Genomic DNA, 24,608 nt, shown 5'->3' with positions numbered 1-24,608 from the left:
CAACACAAAAGACTTGGAGATAACTTAATGTTTTTATATGTTCACATACTCTTGATAAATTTCACATATCAATAAGGTGCTCAAAACATACCACTAATAAAACCAAACTCAAGCCGTTAGTAAATACAATTATAAATTGTTAGCCAAACCGTTAGTTAGCCCGAACCCAAAGCGCACCGGTCCGAAACCGTTATTTTCTTAATGGGCCGTGTTTTGGCTGAGTGCTTTTCAACCCAAAACTGTTAGGTCCGGCCCAAAACCGGCCCAACCCGAATCGTTGACACCCCTAATTACAGGAGAAGATTACAAATGAGTTGAACGGGAGAGGGAGCACTAAGCTCAAGGGGATGAGAGTGCAACTGAGACCCTATAAACTAATAATTAACTTATTTATTGATTTGTGGGCAACAGGGGATGGGGAAGGGATAATAATTTAAAAGATATGCCAAAGTATATGGATTTCCAAATCAAGTCTATAGATCGAAATTTAGAAGTCCATCTTCTAAAGTTGCACTTTCACCAAATGTGATAGATGGTAGCATCAAATACTAGTTTACCTAGGCAATCATAAATGAAGTGATTGACAAAATTCCTCAATATTTAAGTTCAATCACAAACAAACCCATGTGAGTGTCTTGAGCGAAGCCAAATGAATGCAAGGGCTCTATTCCAAAGTAGAAGGGAAAAAAGCAGGTGAAGAAAAGATGGTCAATGTCCTCAAAACCATTCCAACAAAGGTGTATCTAGGTTGGCGGAGATATGACGGCTAATGAAGAAGGATTAGGTAGGGAAAGTATGGATGAGAGTTCTCCAAAGGGTGAGGTATAACGAAGAATATGACCTTTGAACCAAACCAAATAGGACTAGTGGACTGGGGGATGAGGGGAGCAAAAATGTTTCAAACAAAAAAAGTGGTAAAAGATTTGGAAAGTGATGGGGACCAAATGGTGGTATTTCTCTTTAAATTTTACGAAGATGTATTTTGGTCATTTAATATCATAAGTTAACTGGGTACTAACCCAACCCATTAAATTGCGGGTCACTTGTAATTTATACCACATAAGTTAATCAAGTAGAGTTTTGTCCATTTTATGTGGATCAAACGTAAAAGATTGTTGATATTATATTAAAAAATGAGATTAAGACTTTGATCTTACAAAAAAAAAAATTAAGACTTCAAATACTCTGACTAAGCAAAAAAAAAAAAAAAAAAAAAAAAAAAAAGAAAAAGAAAGAAGAAGGTGACTTTTAGAGTTAAGTGACTTAAGTCTTTCAATACCTGGGGCGCTTAAATTCGCTCGTATGAACCTGAGAGTTGCAGAAAAATTATAAAGTGAAAAAAAAAAAGAAAGTTGTAAAGTGAAAAGAAATTTTGACTTTTGACCACAAGATTCTGTAGAGTGGGAAAAAGGGAGGGTGGGCGAGGGGTTTTAGACTTTTAGTTTAAATGTTTAATGTAACAGTCGCAGAAGAGCGGAGCGGGTGCTGTATTCGACCATATTGATGAGAAAGGGGAGGCCCCAGAGGAAGAAAAGCTGAGCTTAAACACGTTTTTGCTAGCAATTTCCACCTTCGTTCATCATCTTTTACTTCTCTAACGCAATCAATGGCGATTGGCGACACCCCATGTCCCCATGTGCTTTCTCGTCCTTGTTTTACTTGCTCTCCTTCCACCCAGTCGCTATCATAGTCCACAAATGTGAGAGGAACAAGAATCAAATCCAGGAGAAACCAGAAATAAGAAGACGAATGGAGTGGGACTGTGTCGCAGAGAGTCTTCAAACAACTCATCACATATCTACTTTCGATATTTCTGATGCATTTATTAAATGATGAAAATTGAATGAACCCCGACAACTTCCCCCAAATCGTTCTCCAGCTATTCAAAGTTTCAATCACTGTTGCTGCAACCAAAGCAGTTGTAGTAGCAGAAGACCCAGAGAGACCATTTTAGTTGGTCTTGTTCATGGGGTTTTCTAAGTAGTAAATTTGGAAAACCCAGACGCATTTTGGGATCTGGGTTTTGTCTGTTTCCCACTGGTACTCTGCTCTTGGATTGGTTCTTCGTTATGGATTCCTCTCTGTTCTCTGTTCTGGGTTTTGTTTCCCTTTCTCTCTTGTTGTGTTCGTCCAGATGTTATTCTTTTTCCAAAAATGAAGATCAAGAGAGAGATAGGATCACTGAATTACCGGGACAGCCAAACAGCATTCAGTTCTCCCAGTACTCTGGATATGTTACAGTTGATAAAAATGCCGGCAGGGCTTTATTCTACTGGTTGGTCGAGGCTCCGGCGAATCGTCTGCCGGAGTCGAGACCACTGGTTCTGTGGCTTAATGGAGGACCTGGGTGTTCGTCCGTGGCTTATGGTTTCGCCGAAGAGATTGGACCTTTCCGCATTAATGTCGACGGCAATACCCTTTCCTCCAATCCTTACTCTTGGAACACTCGTACGTCTTACCCACATCGTCTTCCTCTGTATCGTTTTCTCAAGAGTTTTTTTTTCTCTTTTTTCCGTTCTTGATTTTGTCCTTGACGAATGGTGATTTTGCTGGACCCTGTGTGTTTTGCCAGAGGCGAATTTGCTTTTCCTAGATTCTCCTGCTGGAGTGGGTTTTTCTTATTCCAATACTACCACGGATCTGTATAATGCTGGTGACCAGAGAACGGGTATGTGTTTTATCTGCATTTTGATACTTTTTCTGCGAGAAAAGGGTATATTCTTAATTTTCCCTTTCCTATGAATCCGTAGCTGAGGATGCATACACTTTCCTAGTCAACTGGTTTGAAAAATTTCCCCAGTACAAGCACAGAGATTTCTACATTGCTGGAGAAAGTTACGCAGGTTTGGCAATTGCTTCATTCTTTCCCTTCCTGCAGATATTATCTCTGATGAAACACAGTTGATGATATTGTTCAATTGATTTCAGGTCACTATGTTCCTCAGTTGGCTCAAATTGTTTACAGGAGGAACAAGAGAATAAGAAATCCTGTTATTAATTTCAAGGGGTTCATGGTAAGGCTGAAAATTAAAATTTTGCATGATATCTGTGGGGTTTCCTTTTATTTGATTTTGATTGTTACTGCCCACAATCACTCTTTCTTATCAGGTTGGAAATGCCGTTACTGATGATTATCATGACTATGTTGGAACTTTTGAGTATTGGTGGACTCATGGCTTAATTTCTGATGCGAGCTATAGGACTCTGAGGGTTAAATGTGATTTTGTGTCTTCTTTACACCCAACTGAGGAATGCATCGCAGCTCTTAAAGTTGCTGAGACAGAACAAGGAAATATTGATCCTTACAGCATCTACACACTCCCTTGCAATGATAGTGCAACTCTCAGACGCAATTTGAAGGGACATTATGTAAGTCCTCATAGAACTTCCTCCACACTGATGGATTATTTCATCAAGAACTAATTGCAGTTCACACTCGAACATTATTATGTCTGGGCACAATTTTTAGCTCTGAATTTCCATTAAAACAGTCCTGCTCTGGTATTTTTCACTGAGCTTCTCCTGTAATTACCCACCTTTGTGTGGTTTGCTGTCCCCTATTTGTGGTCCTTCTCTGACTTGTACACAAAGTACTACAGTTGGTAACCCATTGCGTCTTATCATGATTTTCCAAGTTTAAAGTTTTCAAAGTTGCTGAAGTCTCTGCCGACAGCCTCCTTTTAAGGACCTGCTTCAGAACCTCACATTGTGCAGTGAGTTTTTTTTTGTTTGTGTGCCATTACTCACTTTTATTGCAACCACCACTACTTTTCCTGGGCCCTTTTGGCAGCATGCCTCTTGAATCAGTTCTATCTTCTATGCAGTCATTGTTGTGGTCTCTGGCTTAGCTGGCAGAAGATTATGGAACCATCTAATGGGGCCTGAGGAAAAAAAATATACGTATAGATTCCTCAAGGACAACCTGCACAGCTGAGATGCATTCACAGCATTCCAAGGATGTGGGTAGGAATGGTGATTTGGCAAAATCTCTGTAAGAAAAGACTATATCCATGAGCTGGCCTGTAACAATGATTTATTTTAGGGGGCAGAGCATGTAAATCCAACAAACCACTCATGTGTCAAGACCTAGATGGAGAGAGGAAAACCTCTGTAAAAAAGACTATATCAATGATCTGGCCTGGCCGGTAATGGTGATTTATTTTAGGGGGCAGAGCATGTAAAAAGAATGTATCAATGGACCAAAGACAAAAGCAGTTTAGCTCTCTCTAAGAGACCGCTTAGCTCAGCTTAGTCAAGTTTCTTATGTTTCTCCACACAGGATGTTATATGCAGAAGTTTCATGTTATGTTTTCAGCCATACAAATCTACAAAATGTTGAATGGTTTTCTGTTGAGTTGAACTAATTGTTTATTTGATCCAGCCGTGGATGTCCAGAGCGTATGATCCCTGCACCGAAAGATATTCTAAACGGTACTTTAATCGCCCAGAAGTGCAAAAGGCAATCCATGCTAATTTAACAGGCATTCTCTATCCTTGGGATACATGCAGGTATGTTCACTATTTCTATACATCAAGAGATATCTGTTGTGTGTTTAGTGATAACAAGGTTGAGAAGTTGTTCGAGTTACTCTCTCGTGCAGTGATATTGTTAGTGATAATTGGGCGGATTCTCCCTTAACCATGCTTCCTATCTATCGAGAGCTCATTACAGCTGGTCTGAAGATATGGGTTTTCAGGTAACTTCTCTTAAAGTTAGTCTCAAAACCATAGAAGTCTAAACACATAGATTGCTAAAGTGGTTATACTTTTCAAAACTGTTCTCAATTCCCATTCACCTCTTTCACTTTTCATTTATTTCCTACTATTTTTCTATGTTATTTCTCCCACATATAGTCTTCAAAGAGAAAGATATTCAACAATTAGATATCTGTTAAGAATGCTAAGAAGTAGCATGGAATCCTTGGTAGTCGATTCCCTGTATTTATTTAGTGTCATATCAATTTTATGTAGATGTTGCTCAGTGCATCATATAGCTGCTAGCTTACAAAAATAGTCACTTGCAATCCATATATGCTTCCTTAGCTGATTATACCCAACTATTGAACTCTTTTTCCAGTGGAGACACCGATTCTGTGGTGCCTGTAACTGCAACTCGCTACTCAATTGATGCCCTTAAGCTACCAACTGTCACAAACTGGTATCCCTGGTATGACAATGGGAAGGTAAGTTCCATGAAATGCTAACCTTGTTCTCCATTTCTAGCATATGGTTATTGCATACGCATCTTCTCACTCTCTACTTTGTTTCTTCACCCTCTCTTGTAATATAGGTTGGTGGGTGGTCCCAGGTGTACAAAGGCTTGACATTTGTAACAGTAACTGGTGCAGGGCATGAGGTTCCTCTTCATCGCCCCAGGCAAGCTTTAATGTTATTTAAACATTTCTTAGATGGTAAGGCAATGCCAAGCTTTAGCAAGTAGATTTATTTATCAGATTCCTTGAAATAAGCGAGAGCTTGAAGAAGCTCCCCAACAGGGATTGAAAGGAAAGAATAAGAGAAATTATCATCACATACCAATTCATGCCCTATGTCAATGTTCTGGTCTTACAAGGATTATGATTCTCGCCAACTCTCATTTGTCTTTTATTATTTTATTTTTGTAATTTTTTCATTGTACTCATGCAGCAAAGATTCATGTAAATGATTTGCTAACGTACCAACAATTGAGAACCGATTATATATGACTTTTTCCAGGTTTTGGATTTTCCTATTTCTATGACTAAGGCGAAGCACTGTTTAAAGTAGAGCACAAAGAAATTAATGGAAGTTTCCATGGACATTCTATGAAATGTGAAATTGAGTCCTTACAGCAAATCTTCCTTATTGAAATTAATTGATTATGATATCAGACTACACTCAAATGTGTCTTTTCTGTTCATTATTGCAACAGCTTGCAGAGCAACAGAACAATACATACATACTCTTTGCAACATTCTGGATTTTGTGAAAATTTTCAACTAGAATAATATGAGGATAATTACATATAGACTCCCTATGTTTGCAATCAACTACATCTATTGCCCTTGAAAAAAAATCAATTACAGATGCTCCCTTATTGCTTCAGCAGAGCAGTCCATTTATAGCTTTCAATTCTTAACATTTAGGGGCATCTGTAATTGATTTTTTTTTCCTCAGAGATAGTAGTAAATGTAATTGGTTGCAAACATAGGAGATCTATATATAATTTGCCCTTCTTCCTGGCTGATCCTCCCCAATTTTTATGCTGATCAACTTGGAATTGAGGATTGCTACTAGAAGTATATTCCATATGCATTAATTTTAAAGTTATTCAATTCCTGCTGCCTTCTTCAAGAAGCCAAACGTTGGGCTCCAGGCACCAGATACCACCTCCATCCTCCACACTCCAGAGTCATTTTCATATATATGCCTTGCTTGGCTACTGGATGTTTTTGGTACCCATTTTCGCCTTATCTTAGATATGTTTTCTGGGAAAAGAAAAAGATATCCTTCGGTTTTCTCTTCGGTGGTATACCAGTCGATTCCTACACCCTCTGTAATTTTTTGACATTATTTCTGTCTCTTTTAATTGATAAAAACAGCAGAGAATCAATGCCCCTTATCTGATATAGCAAAGTCCAGAAACCACATAGTCTTGAGAGATAAATGAATAAATAAATAAAATTTGATTGTACTTCTGCTTTCCCAATTCACCGTTCTGGGAAGTTCTGATTCCAATTTGAAGGCTGGTACGATGTTCAATGGAGGTCCCCTAGTCTGGTATCTAGACCGAATCATGTTGGGTTTTCTGATCTTACCCAGCTAAAGTGTTCACTGCCAAACCAAAAAGGAATCAGAAGTCACTCTTGGCTTTCCTCGCTACACACGGAAAGCAACAAACGTGTTACATAAACAAGGTAGAAAGCCAATGTCAGCACAACAACAGAAATAAAAAAAGGGAAGGATAAGAGAAAACCCAGCAGAAGTGGGAAGCTGTGGTGTTTAGTGTAACAGAGAAACCCAAGTTAGAGATGTATCGATTCAGTAATACTGTAATTGGTTTTCTGAACCTCCTCACTCTTTTAGCTTCCATACCCATCATAGGTGCAGGGCTTTGGATGGCTAAAAGCAACACAACTTGTGAATCCTTCTTGCAGACTCCCCTTCTAGTCATAGGGTTCATCATATTGGTTGTTTCCTTGGCGGGTTTCATCGGTGCTTGCTTTAACGTGGCATGGGCACTGTGGGTTTACCTGTTTGTGATGTTGTTGCTTATTGCCACCTTACTGGGCTTCACCATCTTTGGCTTCGTGATCACTAGCCAAGGTGGTGGTGTCCAAGTCCCTGGTCGTGTTTACAAGGAATATAGACTTCAAGACTACTCTCCATGGCTCCAGAAACGAGTCCAGGATCCTCACTACTGGAATACTATCAAGACTTGCATACTGGGATCCAAGACCTGTTCCAAGCTTGCCTCCTGGACTCCACTTGATTACCTTGAGAGGGACATGACTCCTGTACAGGTTCTCTGTTTGTGTTTTTTTTTTATTTTCAGTTTCATCTTCCCATTTTTTCGTTTACTGAATTGCAGAAATTTTATGGGTTATAGTTGTTGGAAAGAAATTTAGAAAATTTTTCCCCTTTCTTTCATGTCAAATTTCTATTCTTACTTTTAGAAATTTTCGTGGGTTCTCTCACAATCATTAAATATTGAACCATGTGGATGATTGTAACCTTGTTCTGGTCATGGAATACAGTCTGGTTGCTGTAAGCCACCAACAAGCTGCAACTATGGAGCTGCTACGATGGTGGCACAAGACCAAGACTGCTACAGGTGGAACAACATGGCCTATCTGCTTTGCTACGAGTGTGATTCTTGCAAAGCTGGAGTCCTAGAAGATGTGAGGAGAGATTGGCATAAACTTTCAGTGCTCAATGTGGTGATGGTTGTGTTTCTGATTGGTCTCTATTCCATTGGGTGTTGTGCTTATCGGAACACCAAGAGATCCCATACAGACTACCCTTATGGAGAGAATCGGATGAAAAAGGTGATACCCAGATGGGATTTCTACTGGTAAGCACAAATGAACACAAAGCCTATCAGATTTATTTATTTCTCATCCATTGCTTTACTTAAAAACACTCTCTTTTTTATCGTCTTTGTTTCTCTTTCGTCACTAACGGATGCCATTTGTCTTGGGGCTTTTCAGGAGGAGATGGTGGCGAGACAGAAGAGAATTTCTTTATTAGCTTTCCCTGTCTTCCTTTTGTAGTGAGTTCTAAGCATGTGTGGGTTGCCGGCCATGAGGCCATCATCATTTCCATAACAGTTTTTACCTTTTCTCTATAAATTTAGTTAAGAGAAGGGCCTTACTTGCTTCATTTCAACGATTCAAAATCCATTTCAGGCGGGTTCTCTTCAATTACCTTCACAAAAATATATATATATATATATATATATATATATATATATTCTTCCTAGAGATAAGATGCGATGTCATCAAGGCTAAGTTTTCTCTACCATTGGCCCACTGTTTTGTGGCTGATAAGGTTCTTATTCTTTAGATATTGGCCTTTGAAAGTAAAGATTATTGGAAACGAATCACATTCGTATCCTGATTCGTTCCTAACCACTGTGGTAATTAGAAGGCAAAACGAGTTTAGACTGTTAGATCATGATTCCTTGGATCGCCATATTCCATAAATCTTATAGCAGTAAACAATGTCTAACTTGTCGAAGATTTGACCAGACTTCCATCGCTTGCGTCCAAGAAAATTAAAATTTTGAGGAATCTAAGCACCAGATCTGTCTTTAGTCCTGATGCAACGAATGCAAAAAATTAACCCAAAAACAAATTTTAACTGCTGTAGATTAAAATATCTAGAGTTTTTTACAGATTGTATACTTTAATACCCATTAGACCTGAAATTCGGAGATTTCGAAGGAAGTAAGGGGAAAATGAAAATCAACTATGTTCGTCATCTCTGCTGAAGACTTTTATCTGTTAGAGCTTCAAAGCTGTGAATTTGGAGCCGAACAGCATCACTGTTTTTTTCTTGTTTACGATTGCAAATCAGAAGATTTGAAAAACGGATCTTTTCAAGTTTTAGCAAAAGCTTGACGACACCTGGAAAGGGAGAATGAAGGAGATGAAATGAGCCGGCGAAGAAAATGAGAATGAAGGGTTATGATTTGTTAAACCAGATGAAATGATTAGTTCCTTTGCGTTCTATATTATTCTTCCGGCGAGAGTCTGGTCAAATGAACTTTTTCTTTAATCGTTCCCTATGTCCACTTGGTAGAAAAGGAACTCCTTTGATTAGTATTTTCTCCCCCATTTTTGGTTACTAACTTCTACTTCCCTCCACATAGTTCAAAGCCTCTTCACTTAGAAGAAATTGGTTGTCTTGAGATTGCTTGGTGAGCCATTTGCTCTGTTCTTCAACAATACCAGACTCTGCACAGCTTCTGCGAGTTTGACGTGTGAAATCCCGCCTTTGGATGCAGAGACATATTAAAAGTTCAGATTAAATTAAAATAAAAATTTCTATTGTCTAAAATATTAAATGAAATTTTGGAAGTGATGGATGGATATATGTCCTTCATCCAGATGAAAATGGATGGTCTTAATAAAGTTCTGTAAAACCCATGTAACAAGAGGAGTCTAATCTATCAAACCCACAGTTTCTTCAAGCTTTTGCACTGTAATCACACTTCAGTGCTGCAAATGATGAGGATCAAAAGTGGTGGTTGAGATTGGACCTAAACGTCTCGTTTTGATTTCATTATTTTTACATCGACTGAAATTCAAAAAAAAAAAAAAAGAAGAGCAAAACTGGGTCAACCACTACTTTGAATCAACCGTAGGTAACTCAATGTTGCACATTAATTACCTAGCAGTGAAATTGAGCTCCACTATAATTGTACTATGTTAAGGTGTTCAAGGGTTTACCTTGTCTAGTATGAAGTAGAAGAAGAAGCATGGGAGTTTCTAAAGCTATTGGACCCACAAAGAATTTATTAATGTGGACACTGAGCTGCGTACGATCACGACAAATGAATGATCAAATTCATTGCTGTGCATTAAATGTGCAGCATTGAAGTTGAGCCGCCCTAGCCCCTCCAATGAAAAGTAGGGGCAAGGTTTTCAACATAAGCTTCTTGGAAGCTGAAAGTTTTCTTGGGTTTGATTCCTTCAAGCGTATTCTTCTCATGTTGGGTTCGATCTTCAACCCGAAATTTGTGTGTCTGCTGCTGTACGTCCAGTACTCCTCCCTTTAGACCTGAAAAATAGCAGCAACGCAGACAAATCGAATGGAAAAATTAGTTTGATTCTGGGTAAACGGCTCATGTATGTATTGTTGACTGTCATAACTTGGTAGAAAGGGTCAGAGAAATTTCTGAACAATTCGTTTTCTTGATTGTGCCGAGCTTTTCATTTGCGTTCGAAGTCAAAGGCTGAGCTTTACCTGGTTTGCCAGCAAGAAACGACGAGGAAATTTGGATTACCAATCATTCACCTCTGGTGTGGGCCTATGGGAATATGGGCCTGGGCCTGGGCCTGGGCCTGGGCCACCTAGTTTTCATTTCCCCTAGCAATAGGCCAGGGGTTAGGAAGGTTTTAAAATCCACAACTCACCTCTCGACAAAGACTTCTGGATTTACCCAAAAAAAAAAAAAAAAAAAAAAAAAAACAGACTTCTGGAAGTGTGGGAAGTAAAGGGTTTAGTTAATCTCTCACTCTCACAAAAGGTTTGAAATCTGATCGGACGACAAGTCTAACGTTCCGAACCTTCGGTTTTGCCTATAATCAGAAAATCAAACACTGATCTCATAGCTAACTAGGTTTAGTTCCTTGGTTCTGAAGGCATTAACAGTATGTTTCTTGCGATCCAAACATAACCTTATCTACAGTACGTACACGAGGGAAGAAAGAAGGTATAAAACATTGACATTTGATAGATATCTCATTTGGAGTGGGAAATCGACCACTCGAAGCTAGAGTTGCTTAAAATTCAAGAGGCAAATTGAAATGAGGGAAGAGATCATTGAATGATTGAAGGATTTAAGAAATTTTGATCTTGCAAGTAATTATCACAATCAAAGAGACCACGACATTCACGAGTAATATATGCATGCGTGATGACAATTCATTTGACTTTCTATTTAGATTTCATGTGGACAAACTTGGTCATGCAATGAATGCAATCTCAAATGAATATGAATCTGTAATCCTGAAAATGCCATAAATGTAAAATCAATAATATAAACTTTAACACCTCTATGCTTCCTAAGGATGAAACCGTTGGTTTGTGTTTGAACTTATGCTCCAATCTTTCTTGTCTTCCAATCATAGTCATACTTACTTCCATGAATCCGCTTTAACCATGAGGTAACGAAAATTTCAAACGAGCTTTTGGTAACGAGAGGGTAGAGTTTCTTTCTTTCTTTTTGTATTGACGCAAGCAACACATTCTACGCATAATATTAAATTTGAGACATTGATAGAACTAATAATACAATAACAAAGTAGTACAACTTAGACAAAACTTGGGGTCATATTTCAAGGTCTAAGGTCAAATGTTCATTAATATAATCATAAGAATTACTTTTATTTTGAATTTTAATCCATATATATTGGGGACCATAACCTACCAGAAGGCAATTAAATGCCCAATCAAATAGATTTCCTCTACTCTTCTCTCTTTTTCCATCTCACTTCGATGAAAGCTGACACCCGAAAAGATTCTGGATTATAAACAACTTCCAAGTGTATGATCAATATGGATCCATCAAATACCAGACAAAGTCTAATTCTTTTGCTGATCTAGCAAGTAAAGGATAATACTACCCTGAATCCCCCACCACTTTACATTTAGGGGATGCTAGAATCGTGGAAATTGAGAGAGAGAGATCAAGTTTACGTGGTTCAGTTGAATTTAATCTTCATCCACTAAAGAGTTTTAAATATTTTTCACTAGGCTCTGAGTTTTGTACATGGCTCCTTATATATAGGTAGATTTCTTGTTCATCAGTTTTCTAGGATTCTTGTAGTTGTGATCATCTAGATTCACTGGGTTTTAATATTTGGATTTACATGAAGATATGTGTTTTAGATTATATAAAATATTGGTTGGGATTTTGTTGAAATTATAATGTGTGTCAAACTCTTCTTTGAATTGGTTAGAGTCCTTGTGAATATCATTTGTAGGTAGAGACCTTATTGAGTGTAGTGGCTGTAATTTTGGAGTTTGATTAACTATGAAAGTCTTAAAAGCAACCCTAACCGCATAAACTTGAGATGGAATGGTGCTTAGGGTTTTGAATGGTTTTCCAGAAATATGCCTAAAATGGAGTTCCCTCTTGAATGTATTTTGGGAGTCTAAATCATCTTCCCTCATGAGAAGACAAATTTTTTCCTTGACGCTTTTCTAATATACAATTAATAGATCACCTATGAATAATAATACCATAAATCGTAGGGAGGACTTCAGTGGGTCCCATGTACTGTTCTCTTATTATTTTGTGGTAAAAAAATGTCAAGAGAACACATTGTTCACGTTTAACAGAAAAGTGACTCAGACTCATATTTTAAAGAGGGCTTAGAATAATGGTATCAATTCAATTCCCCAAACTTACGTTTAAAAAACGTACCACACCCAAAATGAGCATGAGAGTTTGGCTAAAAAAGGAAAATAAAAAATGATGAGCACGAAAAAAACTTCTAAAGAAATTATCTCTTCAAGAAAATCTAGTCTTGTGGTTCGTTCCTAACGATTTCGAACTTGTGATCATTGATTCAAACAATGAAGCTAAAAACATGTAAAACAATACAAACAGTGAATCGACGACTTGGAAATTGGAATCAACCTTCTCTCAATATAAAATTACATCAGGAATGACTTATACTCTGCAATATCTAATCAGATACCGAATCAACGGCTGACAATGCAGGTTACTACCCACCACATCGTGTCGGTCTAATCAACAGTCGTAATGCGCACAAGTGGAATGGTCAACCCATTCAACGGCCATTTCTTAATATGTATTTAATTTTTTATAAATACTTAATTAATTCCTAAAAGAGGTTTAAAAAATTCAAAATTGCTGAATTCTAGGATTTCTAAAGAAATTTCGAGATTTATTCAAATTTTCAATTAGTTATTTTAAGCCCAATTGGATGGTCAAACCGCACAGGTTGACCATAGAAAGTGACGTAGTACCCGATCTAATCCATCTTCGTAATCAGATTCACCACCTTCTTCCAACTTCCAAGTCTGTCTTTACAGATGAATCGAAGTCATCAACGGTCACGAAAGCATGCTGAAGGAGACAGGTTGGACCGGCCTTGGTTCAATTGACCCATTATTGGTTTGAATTGTGTATGATAATGAAGTGAGAAACCTTTCATCCAAGGTTGACGTGGCTTCAATTTGACAATTCCAGAAACAAACATGGAAAGGTTTTGGTCAGGCATGAACTGTATGAAAGCGTTCTAGGCTTCTTCTTCCTTCATGTGTTCACAAGGAGTCTTCTTCGTCACTTGTTTTACTTTTACCATGTAAAGCAAAAGAACAGTAACTACATGTTGAAAATGGAAAACTGAAAAAAAAAAAACGAGAAGGGAAATAAATCAAATGCCAATCATCTTACAAGAGGAACGTGTGTTATCACCAAATCTGACAATTAGTCAACCGTACTTGAATCAATTAAAACGTGGCCAATTAAGGAAGCATATAGGGGTTAAAATGGGCTTATCGTTGTGAATCGGGCACTACTTCCGACGCTCAAGTTAGATCAATGAACAATCATATAACCTTACAAGTTATAGGATTTGAGCTTTGAGAATTCGAGAAAATAGGAAAAAGAGCTTCGGTTCAGAAAGAGAGAACCTCGTTCGTGCACATAAACACACGCTTATGTGTCCTAATCAGCAAGGAAAAGTTCCAGAGTTCATGGCCATGTAGGATAGAGCTGATGACATGGACAATTTAACTTTCATCAGTTTCATGTGCCTATTGCATGCTCCAATTCTTTAGGTGCCTAAACAATGGTGCTTGGACGTGTATGAGTCAGCTCAGACCAATGGTCCATTGGTTGGTGCAACAACCAGGGTCAGACCGAGATGAACCGGGTCTGCCGCACCGACCCAACACGGGGTATTAGGAGAAAACAATAGAGGAACAATTTTTCAAAAAAAAAAAAAAAAAAAAAGTGACAGAGAAACAATTGGTCATTAGAATTGCATACGACTTTTTTTGAGACATTTGGGCAGAAACGATGACGATCGATCAACCATGAATTAATAATGATTACAGATGGATCTCAAATCCACAGTCGCCATGGAAATTATTTATCTTTTGAGATTAGTCAAATGAATACCTCTTAATTTGTTCTTGTTTTTCTTTTTCTTTTTATTTTTATTTTCTCATGCATGAAATTTCAAAGTACGTTTCTCTTTTCTCAGTCACCAAACTATCTCTTGATCAAATCAACTCTTCGATCAGCTCTCCTCTTTTTCTATAGAAACTAGTTGTCATAACCCAGTAAAAGTCTCCCTTTTTACATCTATTAAATATATTCAATTCTTCTTCGTACTTCTATAAGGACAACTCTTATTTCCTCTCACCTTCCCATTCTTCCTTAGCAGAACTGCTTTTCGGTTTATGTATATATACATAAACTCCTAACTCAAGACTTCAAAGCTACAAGGCATATATTGTTAAAGCTTCCTGCAACTGTTTTAGCTAGCTTCAGATTAATTTCTTCAATTCTAATATTGGCTGGCTAGTTACGGTTGACAGCAACTAAGTAGTGGCCGCCGGTAGAGGATGGCCGGAGGTAGTAGCGGTGGTCGTTCTCTGGAGGAAACTCCAACATGGGCTGTTGCGGTGGTCTGTTTCGTGTTGGTTTTGATTTCGCTTATAATCGAACACATCCTTCATCTCATTGGAGAGGTTTGTGCGTAACAACTAGTATTTCCAGTGATCACCATTTGAGCCTTCTTTGATAATTAAACCCTTTTAATTTGCAGTGGTTGAAGAAGAAACACAAGCGAGCTCTCTATGAAGCACTGGAAAAGATCAAATCTGGTAAGCCATTCTATCACATCCAATGTAACCCTAGAAACACCAGAATTGAACAATAAAATCCAAGTATTATACGTAAGTCAAGAAGAACAATCATATTAGGTCAATCCATCAATTTTTTTTAAGCCCCACCAATTAGAAGATTGCCTTATGAGCTAGTTAATTGTTGCTCTTTCTGGGTCAATGAACTCTGTAATTTTCCAGCAGCCCTAGACTTGATGTTTTGTCCATATTCTTTTTCTATTAATTTGCTCACTGGCCAGAAAAAAAGAAAAAACAGAAGAAAAAAAATGTCATTTGATTAACAATTCTGGTTTCTTCTTTGCTTCCTTGCAGAGCTTATGCTGCTGGGTTTCTTATCGTTGCTGCTAACAGTATTGCAATCACCCATTTCCGGAATTTGTATACCAGAGAGCGTGGGAGCTACTTGGCATCCATGCAGTAAGAAACAAGAAGCAACCAGCACTACGACACATGATGAGGAGTATAATTCTGGGGAAGACAGGAGGAAACTTCTCTCCCTTGGTGGTTTCCGGCGGATATTGGCTGCCGGAGATAGTACTGATAAATGTGCAGCCAAGGCATGGTTCCATAATTTGACCTTCCCCTTGTTCCTTATGATCAGTTTTTCCAGTTTCTATAAGCATATGTTGCAATAGCACAATAAAGAATTGAAATTAAATTATACTTTTTTTATCATTGTTTGCAGGGAAAAGTATCCTTTGTATCCTCTGATGGAATCCACCAGCTTCACATATTTATATTCGCGTTAGCTGTTTTCCATGTCCTCTACTGTATTACAACCTTGGCTTTTGGTAGACTTAAGGTGATGATCTTCTCTCTTTCTGTCTATATTTTCCCTCTTTCTTTCTACGGCGTCAGTTGAGAATGAACGACCGCATGAATCAATGCAGATGAGAAAGTGGAAGAGATGGGAGAACGAAACAAAGACAATTGAATACCAGTTCACAAATGGTAACTATATCAAGCCATTAGACTAAATGATTACTTGATCATTCATTACCAGAAATGTTGAAGTTTGTTTCCTGTAAATGAATGGCAGATCCAGAAAGGTTCAGATTTGCAAGGGATACATCTTTTGGAAGAAGACACTTAAACTTCTGGACCAAGCAGCCAATCCTCATCTGGGTCGTAAGAATCCACTACTTTCAAACCTAATCTGTCCTTATTTCTTTTGTTCAAACTTCAAATTTGCAGACTTTTCTTAGTTGCACAGACGCGCTTCTACGGTCAGACACATTGACATCAGTTAGTTAATCATGTATACCCATTTTTATTTTTTATTTTAAAGAAAAAACATTTATTTAATACCTTAAACTTGTCAACCTTTGTGTGGTGGTCAGTGGTCACTACTCACGTAACTCACCATCCGGGTTTGCTGGACCAACACCTTGGGATGAGAAGGACAGTTTGATTGATCCGATTTGACTCTTATACTTTGTGAGGCTAGCAAGTTGCGGTTGAAGTCCTCATAAGACTTTGGCAGTACTTAAACAAGGATATATTAGAATAAGAAGCAGAAGAAGACGAACATTAATTAGTTAATGGGTTACGTTAGCTTAAAATAAGCAAAACTATTGCAAAATGATTAATATTTATTAAGATAAAATCATTTCTGATCATAGCTTTGTGGGGAAAAAAAAATAGATGACAACATTCTATGCATTCATATGTTTGCAGGTTTGTTTCTTCAGGCAATTCGTTAGATCAGTTCCAAAGGTGGATTACTTGACTCTCAGACATGGCTTTATCATGGTAAGTTCATGTATATAAAATAATTTTCTTAAAATCTCGAAAGTTGTTCAATTGATATAAATTAATGCTTCATAGTATCAAGGTGCATGTAAATTGGCCCAAGAAACATTAGTTCAAAAAAAAAAAATTGTTAATGTAAAAATTATGAGATTAACAATATGAAATGTATGAGCACTAAATATATATAAATCTCTTTGAATTTTAGGCTCATTTGGCACCGCAAAGTCAAACCATGTTTAATTTTCAAAAATACATCAAACGCTCGCTTGAGGAAGACTTCAAGGTTGTCGTCGGTATCAGGTATATGTCTCTCTCTTTTTTTTTTTTCTCGAGGAAAATTAAGCATAATGGAGCTATATATACCAAGAATATATGTATGATAAGATTCTATTATACACAAGAGGATAGCAATGCCATTTCATGTCTAAAATAAAATATAAAAAACATATGGGCATATATATATATTTTATTTTTTAATTCTATTCTCTTGCTTAAAATTCTTTTTTTTATTTTTTATTTTTTATTTTTTAATTCTCTTCTATTGTCAATTTTGCGTTTATATTTTATGACTTATTAATTTATTTGTCATCTGTCGACAGCCCACTAATCTGGTTCGCTGCAGTGACGTTCTTATTATTAAATACCCATGGTGAGTAATTAAACAACAATTAGGTCCAACTCGGCCCGGCCCAGCCCAATAATTTTTGTTTCGGATTTTCAAAATAATAACCAGTCCTGTTGGTGAATTGATGTTGGTTTCTGTTGACAGGATGGTATTCTTATCTATGGCTGCCCTTCATCCCTTTAATCGTAAGCACCAGTTTCATACAATGCAACCATTACTGACTTACCTTATTATACTATATTGAGGGTCCAGATTTGTTGATCCTGTGGTTGTGATGATGTGTTTCGATTTGTGTAGATCATCCTCTTGGTTGGGACAAAGCTACAGGTGATCATAGTAAAAATGGGTTTGAGGATACAGGAAAAGGGAGAGGTGGTGAAGGGTGCCCCTGTGGTTGAACCTGGTGATGACCTCTTCTGGTTCAGCAAACCTCGCCTCATACTCTATCTCATTCACTTTGTTCTCTTCCAGGTAATCAAAATTTCAAATTTTAATAAGCTACTCATCAATCTACTAGTCCTCAATTCCCGTGATGCTTCTCCATCATACAAAAACCTATTATGGGTCTGGCTTCTAAGAAGCATCACAAGAGCACATTGATCTGCCCTCATGGGGAGTTAATCTAGATTTCAATTTTTAGCCTGGGCTTAGCACAAATTTACTTACGTACTCTTTCTTCTTCTCCAAATTTGCAGAATGCGTTTCAGCTTGCCTTCTTTGCATGGACTGTGGTAAGCTTCTGATGAACCCCTTAAAGAGTACTCTATGAATACATATTGTTGTTCATGTCAAACTCACTGTTCTAATGGGAATTGGACAGTATGAATTCGGAATCAAGTCTTGTTTCCATGAAAAAACTGAAGATGTTGTAATCCGAATCACAATGGGGTAAATCATATTTTCTTGTCTATACCTTTAATCAGTTACATAAGTTGGTTTTACCCTGCAAAGAATCTAATTAAAATACTGTGATTATTGATTGATCAGGGTTCTGATTCAGACCCTCTGTAGTTATGTCACTCTTCCTCTATATGCATTAGTGACACAGGTGAGCTAGCTCCCGGACAAGCTTTATACATGAATTGCTAGCTAGAATCAATAGTCTTGTGTGTGAACTGTATGTGATATATGCATGAAAATGTACAGATGGGTACGACGATGAAACCTACCATCTTCAACGAAAGAGTAGCCACAGCTTTGAGGCATTGGCATCACACGGCGAAGAAACATATAAAGCAGAAGAAGGCAGGAAGCATGTCAGGGACACCAGCGTCCAGCATGCCATCCACACCATTGCACGGCACATCGCCCATCCATCTCTTGCGGCGTTACAAGAGTGACATCTCCGATAGCTTTCAAAACTCTCCACGACACAGCAATTTGGACGCCGCTGCAGATCAATGGGACCTCGCTGAAGGTTCAGATGAGAAAGAGGAGGGCTCTTCTTCACATCATCATCAACAGCGCTATGAGAGAGACCATACTCATGAAGCTCCTTGCAACTCAACTCAGGTTGCTCCATTAAATGTATCTTTCCGTGCAGACCAACATGAAATTGCTATGGGTCATTTAGAATTCTCCTTTGACAAGAGATCAGAACGTAAATAGACACATATGCATAATTGTTTGTGGAATGTAATATGATTCAAAACGCTTCATTTAATTTGGTAGCTCTAGGGTTCTCAAACAAGAATAAATTTTTAGAATCAGAAAACCTAACCGTGAAGAAGTTATTAGAGACAGATATAACAAGTTCCTGTATGGATCTCCACTCTACAGATATAACAAGTTCCTATTGTTAAAAAACTATGATGTAATATTTTCATACTTAAAAGGATAGGTCTCTCAATTCAAATTCAAATTTAAATTCACCGTTCAAATTTAAATCTATCGTAACTAATTCTATCTTTGATTGATCTAATCTCCAAATGATCAAGAAGAGTTTAAGTTATAGTTAAAGTATCAACAAGTTGTAGAGTTTGTTGTAAAGAGGTTATAATTCAAATTCAAATATTTAAATTGTTATTCAAATAATATTAATATACATCTTCCATGGAAGAGTTTTCTCTCAAACCAAATTCTAACTTGGTATCGTTCCCACCCTGCTTATTGGAATTCTCTTTAACGGACATATGCCTCCCAATCTCGATCTCAATATTATTTTTGCTATGTCCTTTCTATCCGAGGTCTATACCTAGGATTAAAAAGACATAACAACTTCCTGTTGTTCAAAAAGCTAGGATGTAATATCCCCAAATATATATAAAAAAAAATTCTAATTCAAATTTAAAAAAAAAAAATGGCATAACAAGTTCCTTTGTATAATTTCAGTCAATTTTTTCATTATGTGTGACAGAAAATTGATCATTTTTTATTTTATGACTGAAAATTGGATCCAAAGATGGAATGAAATAAGAGTTCATAAATCGATTCCAAGGGTAAAAAGGGTTAATTTATAATTTATCGTTTGGTCTAAAAATCAAACTGAACTTTAGGGGGAAAATTAGTTATTCATGATTTACCCATTCAAAGTTTAAACGGTTTTTATTTTGTTTTCTGTTATCAGTTTCGGATAAAATGGTCTTTTACTTTTTCTCAGGTTTTAATTTTACCCTAATTCTGTATTTTATCTATATACAATATACAATTCTTGACTTCTACAAGCGTCTAAGAGAGAGTGAAGTCCTACAGATTCTCAACTTCCCACCAGATTCGAATTCTGGACTCTGGAGAGGAGAGGAGTTCCTTTACGATTAAGGAAAATGGGGTTTGATCATAAATCAAGTTGGAATCGGAATGGAACTTTGAGTTGCTCTCAGTTCCTTCCTCTCTTTTACTTGCATTAGATTTATCTGTGGAACCCAGAATCTTCAAATTCCAATATAGTTGATGGTGGTGTAATTTCATGGATTCATCGTATGGGAAAGTGACAGGAGCGGTTTAGGTTAAGTGGGTTTTTCGTTTTATTTTTGCAATCCTGAAAGCTCCGTTTTGGTCCCCACGAAGTTTTTTTTTGAATACTCTCTGGAACTCCTCTTCTAATGGCGGACGATTCCGGCAACAATTCTCCGATGATCACTACGACAACCACTCCTTCGAGTAACCCATGGAAGAAAATTTCTCAACCTCACAACATTGCAACTGCTGCATTATCCATGGATTGTGTCGTGGATGCTTCATCATGGCCAGCTCTCTCTTCTCTTAAAATGCCTTCTTCTGAGGTATTATTTTCACTTGTTTGTTTTTTCGCTATTGCTTTAGGGTTTTCTTGATAAATTTTGGCGTTTGAGATATTTTTCTTTTGGGTGCAGATGGCTTGTTCTACTGTCTCGATTGCTTGTAATTCTGTCTGTACCGAGATAGCTGAACCGAACGGCATTGTGTTTGTTTCCGTATCTGCTCCGATTCCGGAGCAGACTCCAACAGTGAAGTCTACTTCTTCTTCTCCCTCCTCTGTTCCATCATCATTCGGTTCTGGGCAGACTAGGAATCAGTTTGCTGGACAGAATAGTAATGGCTATGGTCAGAATCATTATCAACATAACCCTCCTAATCAAACTGTTCCAAATCAAAGAAGCAATCATTATCAACAAAACCCTCCTAATCGAACTGTTCCAAATCAAAGGAGCAATGGTGGGTTTAATTCCAGGGGAGGAGGAAGAAGAGGAGGTGATGGTTTTTTCAATCAGAATTTCCCGAATAGACGTCAACAACCACCACGCGGATTCCATAATTGGAATAACAATCGCGGTGGTTTTCATTACATTGCCAGACCGCAGCACTACCATTCCGTAAATAGATATTGGGGACCTCCGCCGCCGCCGCCGCCGCCACCCGTTCCCACATTATCATCCTCGTTCGGGTTCAATGCTTAACCCTCCTTACTTACCTTCGCCAGCTCCAATTCCGGCTCCTTTTGTGTGTTATGGGCCTTATGGCAATACATATTTTCCAGGTGGGTGCTTTTTTTTCTTCTATGCTTTTCTTCAAGTGGAGTATTTTATCTAACTCTGCATTTTACAGAGGCTTCATTCTCATGGTATTATCCTCCTGAGGCTCAAAGCCCAGTGTACTGGCCTCCTGTGCCTCCACCACCGGCATATCTGGATGCAATGAATGGAAAACTATCAGATAATACGCCATTTTTGTCAAACCCAGAAGTTACAGAAAGTTGGTCAGTTTTGCCAAGCCCAGGAATTAAAGAGGATTGGCCAATTTTGCTGGACCCAGAAGTTACAGAGACCTCTGAGTCTGAATTGTGCGGCAAGATATTATATCAAATTGAGTTTTACTTCTGGTCAGTAAAACATTGCAGGATTTTCTCTATGTTCAAAATTCATATTAGTTGCTGTTCTCCTAGAATCTTAACTTTTATGTTGTCACAATGCAGCAAGAACAATTTGGATAGGGATACTTACCTCAAAAATTTGATGGATGATGAAGGCTGGGTACCTATTCATCTTATCGCTAATTTTCCTAGGGTAATTTCCTTACTCTGACGTTTGCTTTTTTTGTGCTATATTATAGTTTATGAGGTCATTATTAAGAATCTGTGATATCTTAAGCTTCCAAATCCTATTTCCCTTCTTCTACTCTTGTGGTATGTCATTCATAGCTTGAGATTCTCTATCTCATATAGTTTTGGGATTTGGCTTCCTAATTGACATCTCGTTCCCATGGACCAGGATTTGTAGAATATGCTGTTGATAATCTAACTAAGAGTGGTATCTTCTAGCCTAGTTGTGACATTGAATTTCATGTCAATTTATTGAATAATTTTTGTGTTTTGATTTGTTAATATCCTACATCTTATATTTGATGGATTCTTTTCATTTTGTGTTCCTCTGCTTCAGCATTTGGATGTTTTTGGTGAAAGAAATCAATAACCTAGCATTTTTTTCTGGTTTATGCTTGTTCATTTGTTAATATCCTACATCTTACATTTGATGGATTCTTTTCATTTTGTGTTCCTCTGCTTCAGTATTTGGATGTTTTTGGTGAAAGAAATCAATAACCTAGCATTTTTTCTGGTTTGTGCTTGTTCAGTCAATTTTAGCTGTCACTTTGTTTTCCTCTGTTCCCTCTTTTGTTTGTTGTTATCTAAAGTCAGAACCTTCAAGACCGTACTCCTATCCAAACTGCCTCTTCTGTTTGCTGCATCAAACTCCACAAACAATAGATGGAACAGAGTGCAATCATCTAGTAAAGAAAAACATGACTAATCTTATGCAACTTGAGATCAACAAGTTCTTACTGTGGCTCTTCTCTTTCATCAGCATCAGAACAATGTTATTTGTCAATTACACAATTTCATTTCTGTTGGATTTCCTTCTATGCATTTCAGTTCCAGCTCTAGGGTTCAGTTGATTACAGTTTTTAGGAACAACAATTCTCTCTTTCCGACAAACCTTGCAAATTGAATTTCATCATCATTTGTGTTATCTTTCTGGCTCTTTCATATTTCCATTTAAATGTTCTTTTGTTGATATTAATTTTTCTTTCTTTTATATTTTCTAGATTAAAAATCTGACAAAAGATATCAAAGAGATGTCAGAAAAAATCAATTTAGTAGTAAAAGCATTGCAACCCTCTACTGTTGTGCAAGTGCAGGTAAGTACTTATTTATTGTTTAACACCTAGTATTTTTTAAAATGAATTTAATTATGAATTATGATGACTGATATTATAGGGAGACAAAATGCGTAGACAAGGGGATTGGATGAACTGGGTAAAGAATAGTTCTTCTGTTCAAATGAGCCTTGCTATTTGTATTCAGAACATTCATCTCGAACAAAATGCTGAAGTCGATGCACAATAGCTGAAGTCAATCGAAATTAAGGGTTTTTATGCAAATTCGCCAGCAGTCGAATGAGTTCCTTCAGCAAGAATATATATGTATTGGTACATTATAAAAAAGTATATATGAAAAAAAAAAAAAAAAAAAAAAAAAAAAAAAAAAAAAAAAGAGGAAGATTGAGTTATAAAGCTCTCTAACTTCTTTAAGCTATTGAGAAAGCAATTCTGGTTGAGTTCCATAGCTTTGACAAAAGCATGCGTAATAATGTCGTCATCTAGAAACCTTCTTTGTACTAGCATTTTTGGTGATTCATCTTATTTTGCCAATGGTTGGAACCAATTTGAGTGTATTTATCTCTCCCTATGTAGACAAATGTTTATTGTAGTCAATGATGGGTTAGTAAAGCAGTTAAAGGGCCAACCTACCTAGGGGAGGTCTTGGGTTCGCACCCATTCGACAGCATTGATTATATAAAAGCTCCCTTGAGGATGTAATGGTGGTGCGCGTAAGCTGGCCCGGATGAACCTCATATCCAAAAAAAATGTTCATTGTAGTCCAAGATTGTTTTTTTTAGAGTGGTCAACGTTCTATAGACAGTTAACCATTGATTTTTCTATTTTGAGTCGATGTAAAGTTTGAACTTTTAGATTCTATATATTAAAATTTGTTTTGGGACTTGGTTTTGTTTATTGTTGCATGATATTTATAACTTTGTTTGATCTTGACGGACAACTCTTTATCATGTATGGTAAAGCTTTTAGGAATTCAAGTATTCTTAAGTAATCTTTGTGAATGCATTAATATGCTAGCACTGGGGGCTTTTGATAGTTAACATTTTTTCTTTTTGGTAAAATTGATATTTATCATTGTAATGTGTTCTATAGATGTGTTTGGGATAGCTTTTGAAAAAAATCTTTCCCAAGCAGTTCTATTCTAATATCTTACAAGAAAAAGCATCAAGAATTGGTGGGGTAATTAACATGACCTTGCATGACCTTACTCTTTTTTCTAGTAATTGCTCACCTAAAGTTGTAACGGCTATCAGAGATAATTGAAGGATCCCCTCAACACAAAGTGATTGTTGGTTTATGTCCTATTTTGCATTTTCATTTTAATTTCACAGCCCATTTAGTATTATCTTAATTTATTAAGATAGTGAAAATACAAACACGGTCACGAATACTTTTTGGTGGGCATTTTTCGGGCATAATAGTGGGCAGGTCTCATGAGCTCTATGCCGGCCGTCGGAATCAAACGAAGGTCGAAGGACCATTCGATTTATTAAGGGGCATAAATGACGGCCTATTTGTTCGGTCAATCACCAAAGGCGGGGAACCACTA

At 37.3% G+C, this 24,608-nt stretch overlaps 3 protein-coding genes across 5 annotated transcripts; all 3 read left to right on the top strand.

The window, feature by feature from the left end:
* The first annotated feature begins 1,455 nt into the window (after window positions 1–1,455).
* LOC149027022 (serine carboxypeptidase-like 27) lies at window positions 1,456–6,098 on the top strand. The gene is made up of 9 exons (XM_089158218.1): window positions 1,456–2,448; window positions 2,573–2,668; window positions 2,751–2,843; window positions 2,929–3,014; window positions 3,109–3,369; window positions 4,382–4,509; window positions 4,602–4,697; window positions 5,078–5,183; window positions 5,291–6,098. The coding sequence occupies exons 1-9, from the start codon at window positions 2,070–2,072 to the stop codon at window positions 5,438–5,440; spliced, it is 1,395 nt and encodes a 464-aa protein (XP_089014344.1). The 5' UTR covers window positions 1,456–2,069; the 3' UTR covers window positions 5,441–6,098.
* A 57-nt stretch (window positions 6,099–6,155) lies between these two features.
* LOC149027021 (tetraspanin-6-like) lies at window positions 6,156–8,406 on the top strand. Its single transcript, XM_089158230.1, has 3 exons — window positions 6,156–7,502; window positions 7,737–8,053; window positions 8,190–8,406. Exons 1-3 carry the CDS (start codon window positions 7,011–7,013, stop codon window positions 8,227–8,229), a joined length of 849 nt encoding a protein of 282 aa, XP_089014356.1. The 5' UTR covers window positions 6,156–7,010; the 3' UTR covers window positions 8,230–8,406.
* Window positions 8,407–14,622: 6,216 nt separating this feature from the next.
* LOC149027020 (MLO-like protein 12) lies at window positions 14,623–19,562 on the top strand. 3 transcript variants are annotated; one of them, XM_089146249.1, is made up of 15 exons: window positions 14,623–14,937; window positions 15,015–15,072; window positions 15,406–15,650; window positions 15,779–15,895; window positions 15,984–16,044; window positions 16,133–16,221; window positions 16,771–16,845; window positions 17,051–17,145; window positions 17,445–17,494; window positions 17,615–17,655; window positions 17,768–17,941; window positions 18,166–18,201; window positions 18,291–18,358; window positions 18,458–18,518; window positions 18,617–19,561. In XM_089146249.1, exons 1-15 carry the CDS (start codon window positions 14,812–14,814, stop codon window positions 19,076–19,078), a joined length of 1,758 nt encoding a protein of 585 aa, XP_089002375.1. In that variant the 5' UTR covers window positions 14,623–14,811; the 3' UTR covers window positions 19,079–19,561. The 3 variants fall into 3 exon arrangements, with proteins under 3 accessions (XP_089002375.1, XP_089002382.1, XP_089002389.1); XM_089146256.1 differs by lacking the exons at window positions 18,458–18,518; window positions 18,617–19,561 and having other exon boundaries at window positions 18,291–18,362; XM_089146263.1 differs by lacking the exons at window positions 14,623–14,937; window positions 15,015–15,072; window positions 15,406–15,650 and having other exon boundaries at window positions 15,660–15,895; window positions 18,617–19,562.
* The last annotated feature ends 5,046 nt before the right edge of the window (window positions 19,563–24,608 follow it).

This window comes from Hakea prostrata, chromosome 1 (assembly GCF_041222555.1).
Source record: "Hakea prostrata isolate BN-2017 chromosome 1, UWA_Hpros_2, whole genome shotgun sequence".
Taxonomy (NCBI): domain Eukaryota; kingdom Viridiplantae; phylum Streptophyta; class Magnoliopsida; order Proteales; family Proteaceae; genus Hakea; species Hakea prostrata.
This window is presented reverse-complemented; position numbering and strand designations above follow the sequence as displayed.

Excerpts from the sequence above, each read along its gene's own strand:
- LOC149027022 (XM_089158218.1), top strand. The coding sequence starts at position 2,070 with ATGGATTCCTCTCTGTTCTCTGTTCTGGGTTTTGTTTCCCTTTCTCTC. Across the intron at positions 3,015-3,108 it reads TTAATTTCAAGGGGTTCATG|GTTGGAAATGCCGTTACTGA; the intron begins GTAAGGCTGAAA and ends CTTTCTTATCAG. Across the intron at positions 4,698-5,077 it reads CTGAAGATATGGGTTTTCAG|TGGAGACACCGATTCTGTGG; the intron begins GTAACTTCTCTT and ends CTCTTTTTCCAG.
- LOC149027021 (XM_089158230.1), top strand. The coding sequence starts at position 7,011 with ATGTATCGATTCAGTAATACTGTAATTGGTTTTCTGAACCTCCTCACT. Across the intron at positions 7,503-7,736 it reads GGGACATGACTCCTGTACAG|TCTGGTTGCTGTAAGCCACC; the intron begins GTTCTCTGTTTG and ends CATGGAATACAG. Across the intron at positions 8,054-8,189 it reads CCCAGATGGGATTTCTACTG|GAGGAGATGGTGGCGAGACA; the intron begins GTAAGCACAAAT and ends GGGGCTTTTCAG.
- LOC149027020 (XM_089146249.1), top strand. The coding sequence starts at position 14,812 with ATGGCCGGAGGTAGTAGCGGTGGTCGTTCTCTGGAGGAAACTCCAACA. Across the intron at positions 15,073-15,405 it reads ACTGGAAAAGATCAAATCTG|AGCTTATGCTGCTGGGTTTC; the intron begins GTAAGCCATTCT and ends GCTTCCTTGCAG. Across the intron at positions 15,651-15,778 it reads CTGATAAATGTGCAGCCAAG|GGAAAAGTATCCTTTGTATC; the intron begins GCATGGTTCCAT and ends CATTGTTTGCAG.